This window comes from Adiantum capillus-veneris, chromosome 6 (assembly GCF_014529385.1).
Source record: "Adiantum capillus-veneris isolate H3 chromosome 6, ASM1452938v2, whole genome shotgun sequence".
Taxonomy (NCBI): Eukaryota; Viridiplantae; Streptophyta; class Polypodiopsida; order Polypodiales; family Pteridaceae; genus Adiantum; species Adiantum capillus-veneris.
Window position 1 is genome coordinate 1,242,473 of NC_140936.1, and position 12,647 is coordinate 1,255,119.

At 45.0% G+C, this 12,647-nt stretch overlaps 2 protein-coding genes and 1 pseudogene across 3 annotated transcripts; all 3 read right to left on the reverse strand.

The window, feature by feature from the left end:
* Positions 1 to 579: 579 nt before the first annotated feature.
* LOC147455046 (uncharacterized) lies at positions 580 to 11,690 on the reverse strand. Of its 2 annotated transcripts, XM_086513896.1 has the most exons (5): positions 10,686 to 11,689; positions 10,252 to 10,448; positions 1,557 to 1,691; positions 1,347 to 1,467; positions 580 to 1,270 (listed from the first exon to the last, which is right to left on the reverse strand). In XM_086513896.1, exons 1-5 carry the CDS (start codon positions 11,563 to 11,565, stop codon positions 951 to 953), a joined length of 1,653 nt encoding a protein of 550 aa, XP_086370022.1. In that variant the 5' UTR covers positions 11,566 to 11,689; the 3' UTR covers positions 580 to 950. The 2 variants fall into 2 exon arrangements, with proteins under 2 accessions (XP_086370022.1, XP_086370021.1); XM_086513895.1 differs by lacking the exons at positions 580 to 1,270; positions 1,347 to 1,467; positions 1,557 to 1,691 and adding an exon at positions 2,865 to 3,477 and having other exon boundaries at positions 10,686 to 11,690.
* LOC147455047 (uncharacterized) lies at positions 3,487 to 4,174 on the reverse strand. The gene is made up of 2 exons (XM_086513897.1): positions 3,815 to 4,174; positions 3,487 to 3,736 (listed from the first exon to the last, which is right to left on the reverse strand). The coding sequence occupies exons 1-2, from the start codon at positions 4,172 to 4,174 to the stop codon at positions 3,548 to 3,550; spliced, it is 549 nt and encodes a 182-aa protein (XP_086370023.1). The 3' UTR covers positions 3,487 to 3,547.
* On the reverse strand, positions 4,213 to 10,127 carry LOC147455048 (uncharacterized; annotated as a pseudogene).
* Positions 11,691 to 12,647: the final 957 nt, after the last annotated feature.

The following is a 12,647-nucleotide window of genomic DNA, read 5'->3' on the forward strand; positions in this document are numbered from 1 at the left end:
ATTCCACAACAAATTGCCAAAGACTACTGTCCTTAGTGGGCCATTGCATAGGTCCCAAACCCTTCTCACAAACACCTGATAAGACACAATTTTCCATTTCGCTTGATAAGGGGATGACCCTAAAGCCATGCAAGCGTGATATACTTACTATCCACTCAACTTATATACAGGTTAAGAATCTCTCTTACTGCAGGCACTTCAGGGGGCAATGCTTTACCCTATTGTGCGACCTGAAAGCACATTTCTACACGGAGCCTAGATTGATATCCATTCAATTCACTGAAACCAACTCTTGCTCCACAAAGACGAAGACGAAGCCGAAGCCCAGGAAACTTACAAAAACTACTAGATAAACCTTGGCCAGAGAATCTAGTTGCATTAGTTCCAATCCCATTTGCAAGGACCCTTCTTTAATAGCATGATCTCACACTAGCATGATTTAGGAAGCCTCCAGTCTCCATCACAAGAAACTTTGCAGAGGTCATGTGCTCCTACGTTGTATGTAGATGGCAAACGCTGCATAAAAGCACACAAGCTTCTGCAGAATAAGACGAAGTCCAGCATTTGCACCAATAAAAATACCCACAAACAATGAATAAGAATGACCATACTCATAAAATTAATGTCATTCCCCAGCTGCAAAACCAGCTCCATCCAAAATTGGTGTTCTCAAAGCAGGTGGACCAGCATCACATGCTCTAGCAGTCTGCTGTCCTAGGACTACAGTACTGCCAGATAATCAATTCTACATGTAGCTTCTCGATTGGCCTTTGCTGACGGCTACCTGGTTGCTGATCCACTTACCTTATAATTCTCTAGGGCTATTTCAAGGTGGTGAATAGCTGTCTTGCAAAAAATGTGGGATGCCAGAAAACTCATCCAAAAAACAAAACACCAGTGAATCAGACACACTTAAATGAAAGTGACAGTACTGATATATGATGCTTGGATCAGAACCTCAAAGGGACGTGGTGATCATTGATGGCTTTCATTATCCTTGACCAACTCTCAAAAAGTTGGTAAAACTTAGGTTGAAATGTTGCCTGTGCCTCTTGTAGCCTGTCCATTAACGTAACCATTGTAAGTTGAGCTCCCACCCCGCCCGCTGCGACCACCCCCCCTCCCATTGTAGCCCCTGGAATAGTAGCCACCCTGATCATAATACTGTCCACTCCATCCATTGCTGTAACTACCACGACCACCACCATTACGGGCACCTCTGCCATTAGCATACCCTCTGCCCCTGCCTCCTGCTCCAAAATTGTTGGCCCTGCCACCACCCTTCGAGCCTTGACCTCTTGGACCTATGCTTACATTAGGAACATGCGATTGTTGTTGTTGCTGACCTTCCTGTCCACGTGAAAACTCATGCTGTGAAACTTCCACTGATTTCGACCCCACTTGATCCGGTTGTGATTCAGTTGGCTTTGCTTGCTTACCTTCATCAACTGATGGATCAGTTTCAACCTGTAAAACAACTGTGAGAGTCTGTATCTTGCAGCATAATTCATACAAATTTCCTTTTAAAAATAACTACATTCAAACATTTTCCACACCTTCTCTTTGTCTTCACAAGCAACCTCTGATGATGGGCTTGTTCCAGAAAGCACTTCGGGTGCGTCCAAACTGGGACTACTAGGGAAGGGCTGTGTAGAGTACTGCTCCTCTGGTTGGTATGGCGGTTGTTGCTCCTGTTGATAAATCCAGAAGTACATGGAATTTAAATGCATTTTCAGTCTAGCTATGTAAGGCAACGCTGAAAGCTCATACAAACTCCAAGGTTGTTCCACTTGTTTGCCCAAGTGAAGGAAACTGAGAGAGACTGTTACATGGATGTTTGCATGACATAAGAAGACCTAGCCAAACTGAATAAACAACAAACTTAAACGCAGTAGGTGCTTCCCATCCTTGGGTATAGGCCCAATACACAGCAAATGTAAACAATCCTCACCTCCTCTTTTTACAGCCTTGAAAATGAGTTCTCATGGCTCAAGGGACTTGAGCCTCTCAAATTAGGACCACGAGACAAAATGCATAGTTCACACTCTTGTGTCGTTGAAACTTGACATTAACTACTTGCACAAACTTTGTGGGCACATATATAACTTCATAATTAGACCTAGTTGTTATCTCTCTGAGAGCAGCCAGAACTCAAACCACCTGCTGTTTTCATGCCTCTATCCGACAAAGCAGCACCTTATATTATGAATTGAAAGTCCAGAACAGCATCTGAGGATTAAGCACCCATTCCACTTCAACATTTGAAATCTCCTCCATCTTCTTTTAGAGCAAGATTCAGAATTTCAATCTTCTTGTTACTTTTCTTTGTATTTGAAACAAGCTGGACCTTCTAGAAGACATAAACAATCTATAAGGAAAAACAAAAGATTTGCCCAACTCATCTGTTTGTCCCAAGGTGGAACCAAACGTAAAATACTGTACGTATTCGGTACGTAAGGTACGCAGTCCTGTATGGATTGAGGTTTAAGGTACGTAAAAATACGCACTATTGGTAAAAAACCCTTAAAAATTAGGAAAAACATTTGAAATTTCACAAAAGAAGCCCACAAATATATAAACTATCAATCTATATGGCTAAATGAAAAGGCCTACCTGCATTAAACATCAATCAAGTGACCTACCATGGTCCATATACGAACATGGGACACAATACCCGATTTCAATAATAGTATGACAAACTCGATACCATAATCTCAAAAGCAACATAGCATTGTAAGGTAAGAGACAATGTACATCAATGATCATACAAGGGTGAAGATCCAAAGATTGACTAATGATGATTAAAATACTGCAAATACAAAACTCAACACTACAATCATCCCGGCATGAAAATGGCATATCAATCATGACCAATGAGAATGACATAGCAATCATGACCAATGTCTGATGCCAACTACAAAAGCTCATAAACTAGCAAGGTGCAAATGCCAAAAGTTAAAACTAATACATAGAATGAATAATACTAGAAAAAACCCAATGGAGTCCTCAGTCAAGAGACTCAAGTCTCTCTCTCCCAAGACAACTAGCTTAGAACTCATCATCGGATGAAGATGAGCTCTCTGCAGAGGAGAGAATGTCTCCATGTGACAAGACATTGCCCTCGTCGTCGTACTCTGGCTCCACAACCATAGACACTTGTGGCTGCTCTGCAACATCCTCAAGATCCTCCTCCTCTGTGGCGTGAATGAGACGAACCGCCTCATTTGCACGTACTTGTGCTTTGCGGATAGGAAGCTTTCCTTTGCGAATGCTCTCACGTCGTGCAATATCTGGATCTGGAGCTCGCTCTTGGAGTGGAATGTTGTATGCCCGTGCTCGCGATCTGGTCACTCGTCGATCCACACTCTCCAACTCTCTATGAAGTAGTCGAAGAATCTCCTCCTGCTCATCTCTCGTCTGCTGCTCAATGTTCTCTATAGTGAAATCAGGCACCATCTTAACCTGCGTGGAATCTACCTGCTCATAGAAAAAACCGAACGTACGTTACAAAGAGTTCGATCATATCATCATAAGTAAAATCGACGAGTTAACAAAACCACATATTTAATATTACCTGCTTTGGTGTCCCCAAAGCATGGTAGGCTCGCACAAGCTTCATGTTGGCTCTACAGTAAACCAACCTCTCTAGTTGCGCAGTGCTTAGCCTATTGCGTATTTTGGTGTGGATCAATGAGTAGGCACTCCAGTTGCGCTCACAAGCACTCGCAGAGCAATCCTTCAATTGGGAAATTACAATGATTTAGGGTTTAGTATTTACCTGCAAAAGTGGCAATGGTTTAGGTTTCGTATTTACCTGCGAAAGTAGGCGTAATGCAAGATCCGTAAGCTTGGGAAGACCCTGTCTCCCAGAGCTCTGCCACCAAGTCAAAGGAAACTTGGTGGCCTCCTGTCTCAGTGCCACAGGCCGCACAAAGGAAGGTCCTAAGCTGTTGATGAAGCTCGTCATCTCAGCATCAATCTCCAGTTGTGTGTCCTCGTCATACCTCAACGAGATGTATGAATCGCGTAGTGCAAGCAAATCTCTATCATGGAATAGTTCTGGCTTTTTGTAGAGAGGATGGAGACATGCAGCCATTCCATGTATAGGACGGCTCATGAACGTCCACCGACTCTCCACAATAGCCAGTATGTCATCTCGTCTGCACACATCCATCAAAAAAGAAGCATCTCAGTGTAGCAGGTCCGAGCTATCTATAAAAAAAAACAATTGCCAACAATTGTCAATGATGCAATCAAGGAAACATACCGCTGCTGAGACAAAGAAGGACACTCTCTAATGTGACTCTTCATCTGCAAGAATAGATCGTAAACCAGCCCTAGTGTGGACCCCTCCATATCCGTGACACGCAGCAACACGTAAACAGGCTGCAAAGCCATTGTGAGAGACTGCATCTCTGTCCAAAAGCTCTCATCAAGAACACGCCTCTGGATGTACTTAGTGTTCTCCTGCTGGGAATTGTGCATGTCTCTCCATTTGGGATCCACCACTGTTTGCATCAGGGAATCCCTTTAGCTTGAAGAGCCTATGGAGCACCAAATACATATAGGAAAACCTGGTTGTTGAAGGCCGTACCATATCCAACTGGCTGTGGCTCCTAAAGATGGCAAGTGCTTGGTGCTTCTTGCGGAAGAAAGTGGTGATCTTTGTTGCATCAGACACAATAGGCAGCACCCAAGGGAGTTTCCCTATCCCCTCCATGAGTAAATCAAGGCAATGTGCAGCACAGGGGGTCCAAACTATGGATGGAAACTCTGTTGAAATCAAGTCACCCATTGCTTTGCAATTTGATGCATTATCAGTGACAACCTGTACCACATTCTCTGCGCCAACGTCTCTAATGGCCTCCCGAATGTGCGTGTAAATGAACTGACCTGTGATATGTTCCCCTGCCTTCCCTGCATCCACGGCTCGCAAAAAATATGTGCCAAGGCAAGATGACACAAGAATGTTGATGATGTGTCGTCGACGTATGTCACTCCAACCATCTGAAATGATTGTGCACCCAAATTGTTTCCATCCTGCCTTCACTGGAACCAAAGCCCTGTCAATCAAAGCCTTTTGCTCATCAAGCATTGTCGTGCGCATTTTCTTGTACTCTAAGCCAGTCCATGTATCTGTGGGACCAACCTGAGCAATAGCCTTCACCATCCTTTTCCATTGGTCAGTCCTCAATACATTGAAGGAGATGTTGCACTCAATTAGAGTGCGAGCAATCTCCATCTCCGCCACCTTTTGTCGCTCCTTGATCCAAGATTGAGTATGCACACGCGAGGGCAAGGTGGTCTGCCTAGGCCCTGTGACATCCTCCGTATCATTAACATCCTCAGAAAACACATCCTCAACATCTTGCATGACACGAGCCCTCTTCCTGTTAGACTGAGCCTGTGCACTAGGTTCACTACTTCCCACCGTTTGATCTTGAGTGTCCGACTCCCCAAGGTCTCCGAGAAGGGCATCATGAAGAGCATCTTGTGTAGATTGTTTTCCCCTACCTTTGTTTACTCCTGCCATTGCTGGAAATTTTTCTGCAATCAGTTGATCTTTTACAGCAGGCGGCACCTTCTTGCATGCTCCACAATTGGCTGTACATCCTATTGCCGTCAAGTGTCTGACGATCCGAGTGACCGTACTGGTCTTCTGCATCCCACAATACTTGCATTGCCAACGTAGTGTACCTAATCCGGATTGCCCTGGAGTCTTCACAATCTCAATGACATTTTGTGAATGTTCCAAAGGGGGTTGGCTTCGCGAGGCATGGTGTTTTCTTTGCAAGAAAGGCGCTCACAGACCTGCTCTGCACTTGCTCTGCACCTGCTCTGCAACTTTTACAGAAGCACACACTCTCTGTAAAGAGCTTTACTGAAAAAATAAAACGCTACCCTATCGCTGCAACGGACGCCACACGCGCTGGCCAAATTTTTTTAAAAAAAATACTGCACTGTACGGATGCAATCCGTACGGTACGGATCCGTATTGTACGGACGTACTGTACGGATTGCATCTGTGCGTACATACGGTACTACCTTGGTGCCACGTCATCATGTCAACGCAATTTTCAAAAACTGCCACGTCATCAGTTGCGGGTCCTGGTTTATTTTAATCTTTATGTCACTTGGAGGCCCCATCGGACGGGGTCCCCATACGTTGGTAGAACTTCTTCTGTTACTTGTTCTTCTTAGGGTTTAGGCTCCTCGGCCGGTATCTGCAAGTTGACTCCCTCCTCCAGGGCTTTGACACGTCAACAGTTTGTGACAATTGTCATAGCATTTTTGTACGGATTGATAACATGGCAAGTTGTTTTTTCGGTGTCAGCTAGTGAAAGGATTGACTTTTGGATGCTTGCTTTTTCTTACAAGACTATTGAGGACGCCTTGTTTTTAGCAGTTGCTCTTGGGCATGTGAGGCTGTGAGCCCATATAAAGAAGCCCTAGAGGGAAAAGAGACTGTGGCGTGACGATGTATCACATACACACGGTATTCCTGCTATATGGGGTTGGGAAATCGAGAATTATGATCACTTCTTGTTCGCATGCTGGTTCCGGTTTCGGCTCTGGGGTATCGGGAAAGATAATGACTTCGGGTGTTGAGAGAGGCTACGCGGACAATTCTATGTCGAGGACCTCGGCTATGAACGAGATACGGGGAAAAGTTGTCCACCGATTCGCGTCGGCCACTACAGGGGAGTGTACCGTGCGCAGAAAAGGAGCAGTAGGGGACCAAAGTGCCAACGTTGGCTCTATGTGAGAGAGGTGAGATGAAATTTGCAGCGCTGGAGAATTTGCATGGTTACATATTGTTGGCCTTTCATTTTATTTTTACTTTTTAAGTGAGGTGCATTTTGGGCTGCCGATTCGATGCGTTAAATAATCCTTTGGCTGGGAGTTTTAAAAGAAACTACGTTGGTTGTCTGGTAGCATGTAAGGTGCAACGGAAGTGAATGTTGAACTTTGCTCAAGATGAGTGCTTCGATCTGTGCTCAAGGTTCCTTTTACTTACGGAAGGGAGAGCCTTCCGTTCCTTTAGTGAGAGAGTGCAAATGATCACAAACAAAGTGGCAAACACTGTGAATGAAGGTGCTGAGACTGAGAGATAGAGAGAGAAGAATACAACACCAGAATGTTGTCAAACTCTCCTCCGAAGGCCCCACTCTCTATGGCGAGAGCGGTCTACTATTGATTGCACAAATCTCTACGATGCAATGGACTTGCCGACGATGTCGACGACGATGAGGACGACGACGAGACGGGCTGAAATATGAAAATGCTAAGGGCTGAAATCTGTAAATCTTGTATCTGCTGAATTCTGACTCTATGTCAATGACGACGGTGATGACAACGATGTGACGACAGCGCGCTGAAAACGCCGACGCTGAAATCTGCGTTTTTCGGGCTGAATCTGCACAAACGTTGGCTAGTCTCACCGTGCAGCGAGGATCTGCTACAGAAAAATGAGATCTACGAGGTTTGGGGGCTATTCTGCGGTGTCTATCTGCTGAAAATGCAAAACGCTAATGCAAAGGCTGAATCTGTCACAGAGAATCTGCAAAACGCTAGTATAGGTCTGCAAATGCAAAAACGCTAGGGTTGGATCTGTTGTTCCTGCTAACGCTAGGGCTAATCTGTCGCGGGGGAACCGATGCGATGAAGATCTCCTATCGCAAGGATCATGTCGCGATGTCGTAAGGCTGAAATCTGCAAAACGCTAGAGCAAGAGGCTGATCCAAAAAAGCTAGGGCAAATTTGGTGTCTGTTGGGGGGTCTTGCTGAGAAGGTGCACTGTTGGACGCTGGGTCCCTGCTGCCTCTTCTGCCAGAAAGTGCTACCGCTAGGTTTTCTTATATACTTGCTCGTCAAAATTGCCCTACCCAATTTCCCAACAAAGTCACTTAATAATAATAAGTGAAAAATGGCTAAAAGAGGGGAAATAGATCTGCGCACTGTAGAAATCCTCATGATGAATTCTGATGGCAATTTGATAATCATGTTGTGTGCAACCAAAGGATATGCATCTACTCTAAGTGCCTGGACATGCACGGTCTGCGAACAGACTCACAAAAGTGCCAGAACACTTCCTAAGCTAGGCTAATTGAACCCTTGTCATGAAGTAGCTTGTCCACGTACACATAGGGTTAGATGTGCACGTGACATAGCGTAAGAAAAACTCACGAAGCCTGCAAACAGCGATTCAGTCTGCGCCAAGGGGTATCCAACGAAGGGTATAAACTTAGACGACCTTGGTTGATAGCGTAGAAAAATACAATGCGCTAGTTTGTGCTGGTTTTTTCTTTTCTTTTACGAAAGGCAACCTAGCGTTTCAACGTGCTGTGTAAGGCTTCGCCAAGGGGCACGACGCTTGACGACGAGCTACGAGCAAAACGGCATCGCACTTGGGAAGGGTACGCAAGGCAGAAGCCGCCAAGTGCACGGTAGAGCACTGAGGCTTCGACGTAGGCTACCGCTTGGAGAGTGAAACACTACGCCCAATATATAAAGGGGTATGGCTACAACCTTTGGGGGGAAAGGGTGGCAACAATGAGGTGCAGCCACCAGCAAAGGGAGAGCCAAGGGTGGTGTCTGTTTACATGAAGGGGCACGGACCGGCTTCAAAAAGACACCTGGCCGAAGAGGTGGACGAATCGATCTCCAGCACGAAATTCTAGCACACTGTGGATACGCCATGTATCCCGATGTCTCTTTTATTTATGTGTTACAGATAGGGGAAATAGAATTACCTCATGGGACAGCTTGTCCGCTTGTGTACCACCAAACATCGGCTTCCATACAACTCCGGTAAGGAGAAGAAGGGAGGAGAGGGTAGCAATAAGGGTGAGAGGCTCACAACCTTTGGGTCCTGGCAAGAAAAATTGTTATGATACCACTATAAGGATTCTAGTTACTAATCCTTAATTAAGTACTTAATTTCATGATTAAGACTTAAGAAACTTGAACTTGACTCAGGTAACACTCAGAAGACTCTGTGTTTGATTCATTGAATGCTTCAAACATGTTACAAGGACATTCTTATATAGAAATTGAAGAGACACGATGAAGAGACATGACCATAGGTCAAAAGACATGACTCTAGGCCAATAGTCGTGTCTCTCTACTGTAGAGTCGTGACCCTTCGACGTAAAGGTACAACCATTCGTTGAAGAGGTATGGCTATTCACCAAGCAGGTGTGACTCTTGGGCGAAGAGACGCATCCTTTGGAGAATCGGGGTCTCAAATATGGTGCATCTTCATATCTGCAAAAGAATCAAGTAAAGAAGGTAATACAAGACAAAGAATACGTCCCAATTGTGACAGACAACCACCCAGTCTCGAATCAATCATGATAGAACTCCATCGAATCAACCTCCTTAGAAGGGCAACCACCACAATCGCAAAGGGCAGCACACCCATGCAATCCCTTGCACACAAAGCACCTGCAGGCAACAGGAGGCTAGAGAGAGACGATGTGAAATTGCAATGAAAGAGAGAAAAACGTTGCCTTAGCAAACATGGTAGACAGGGGAGGGGATGAGAAAAAATGCTAGAAGAGATGAGGTCATTGGAGAAAACCCAAGAGAGAGATCCCCAATATAATGGCACAGATCTGTTATCCTTGGAAATGAATGAATACGAGGAAGGGGGACTCAGGTCCCTTTATAAGGACCTTGACGACCTTATAAATGTTTCCCAATGTCTCTGCAACCCACACACACCCACCATCCTGAAAAAAGAGGGTGCGTGGAAAAGGCCACATCACTTAATAAAAGGCTAAAATTGGTCCAAGGACCAAATTGGACCAAATTTGGTCCTTGATTGGACATAACAGAGGAAATTGCAAAAAGTGAAAATGCGTGCATTCTAGATGTACTATCTTGTGGGGATGGTCATTGGCATGTCTGTACGAGACCAATAAGGTCACATGAATGACGAGCTAACACGATTTGGTGCATCAAGACATTTGTTAGAGACGAGCACGATGGCTAAATAAGTTTCGACTTTTCTTGTCTCTCTATAAGTTGTAGTTTAGAGTTTTGGTCGACTCAATCGACAAACCTTGGCTCTGAAGATGTAGTAGTATGTCTAGGTGACAAGGAAGAAGATCTAGATAGTGGATCTACTCCCCCCCCCCCCCCCCCCCCCCCCCAATCATCACAATACGTCCAAAATCAACAACTTGAAAAAGGCAGCCAGACATAAATGAGCAGCACATACTCGCACAAGGCATGACGTCATCTAACCTGAGGAGCAAAGAAAACAGAGGTTTCATCAGAGCCAGCCAAATCCCCAGCCTTGTGAACAATGATATGCGATGCATATTGTGCCGATGCTGAGGCTGCAGCAACTGCTGTCTGCTGTGTCACAGTTTGCAACTCTGGGATCATTGTAAAGTATTCTGATGACAAAATTCTATTCAATCGTTCCCGTAGACGTGAATCTAAAAGTTAACGGTTAAGAAAATAAGGGTTTACAGTCAAAGCCAATTGTAATCCAACATCAAGTATAGTTCAAACAAAGAGCTCACAGATAAAAAAAATTAACCTTGTGATAAAGATTTCTTAGCATTCCACATACCTTTTTTGCAGCTAGATAACCCACGGCATACTCACATGGTGCTTAAAAAATGTATTAAAACTCTGGTGGAAAAGAAAAACCAGGAACTAACAAAGGATACAGGTAAGACCCAGGTCTTCTCTGATTGGAGCTTCTGAGTTTTGCAGCCAAAGCTTTGCATGCTCTACACAACGTTGAAGAGCATCTCTATGCGAAAGGGTTGCATTGGGAGGTCGAGATGAGAGCAATGACCCAAAATAAGAAAGGTCATCGAGATCAGTTTCCAAAAGGGGACTGGTCTCATCTTCAGTAACACAGTCATAGGAAAGGCAGGAACTCCGTTCATGTGCCTTTGTCCACAACACAGAAGAAGAAACTTCGCCATGCGATCTCACATCAAATAGTTGTGCAAAGTACAAAAAGGTCAAAAGGTCTGCTATGCTCCCATCCACAACAGTTGAACTCGCATACTGTTGATGGAGAACCCTGCTTGTATCACGGGCATGCTCAGGCTCCAGGGCCCCTCCGTTGATATTTTCCCCATTCAAGAGCACAGTATCACTGCCGCAGACTACGGAATCCTGCATCTCAGTTTCCTTGCGGACTTCATCAACAGCTTTCTGTAGGTTTACCTCAGTTTCCTTATCTTCACTGGTCCTTCTTTCTTCTTCCCCTCCATCATCTCTGCGCAACAAGGTCGCCACCATGAGCTCCTTCTCTCGCTCTGCAAGCTCCTCCTTCACTGCAGCTTGCAGGGGCTCCCTCAGCCTCTCATACTCTTCGATGAGGGCAGCAACAGAACTCTTCATCTTCAGCACCTCCTCTTGCTCCTTGTTGATGACCTTGCCCTGCAACTTGCTCTCCTCGATTTGCAGAATCTTGTTAAACTTCTTCTTAAGGGCACGTAGGCGCTTACTCATCATGTTCACCACAGGCCCTTCCTTGATGGCAGAAAGAGGGCATTTTTCAACAACAAGAGCAGCGCCTTCGTCACCCGCCATAGTCGAGCTGTCTGGCGAAGGAAAAGCCTATGACTAGTGCCCCGGTGCAGTAGCAGTATGTCGAACACCACCACCTATGGGAAGCTCCAAAGAGCATATAAGTGCAAACCTAAATGCACTCGAGAAGGTTTAGAAACTTTGATTAGAAGTTTGTTAGTAACTTAGGCCCGGTTCAGACGAGGCAGAGGAAATGGCACAGGGTCAACAAAGCTGGGTGGCAAAAGCTGATTCGCTGCAGATGAGATTGTCTTCCTACGGGAAATACCATTTTTTTTCCTCTCCCCCCCGCCCCCTCTCCCCCGGCACAAAAGAGCCGTTGGCCTCTCTCAACCTCTCTCTTTTCCTCTCTTCCTCCTCCATCCTCGTTCAGACGAGGCAGTGGTAGACCTACATCTTGTTTGAACCCAGCCTGACGTACATCTTCCCTTTGTAAGGTATTTTTTCAGTCGTATGAAGGGAAAGATTTTCAAGAATTTGTCATAAGACAGGTTTGTCTAAAAAATTGCCCTTCTATGGGGAAGGGAAGTTCAAGAATGTTTTGACCTGCACAAAATATTGTAAGTTGAAACTCTACCAAAATTGCTCACCAAACTCCATAGCCTTCCTATTTTCTTCACCAAACATGTTGCTCCTTAAAAAAATTAACTTGTGATTTTTGAGATATTCCGTTGTTACAAGGGAAAAATGAGATTGTGCCCTCCCATAGGGAAGGTTATTGTTTCCAGTGCCCGTCTTTTGAAAGAATAGGGGCCCCTTCGAATCCTAACACTGGGCCATGGCCATCATTTTGTGTGAAGTTGTGCTTGTCCAAAGCTTTTGGATGTAAATCAAAGTTACAAGTAGCAAGCCGTCGAGCGACACACGTTGGCAGTACCTTTCACTCCAATTGAAGAGAGAGAGGAAGAAGAAGAAGAGAGAAAATCCAAACATACCTCTGAAATTTTGAAAGGAGCTCCATTGTACACAACCTGAAGCTCCCTCAACATACAAATATGACCTATGGGACCAAATACACACATTACAAAGGTAGCTCCATCATATGAGTAGTACAACTCAATTGGTTGGTGTAAAGACTCGACGTG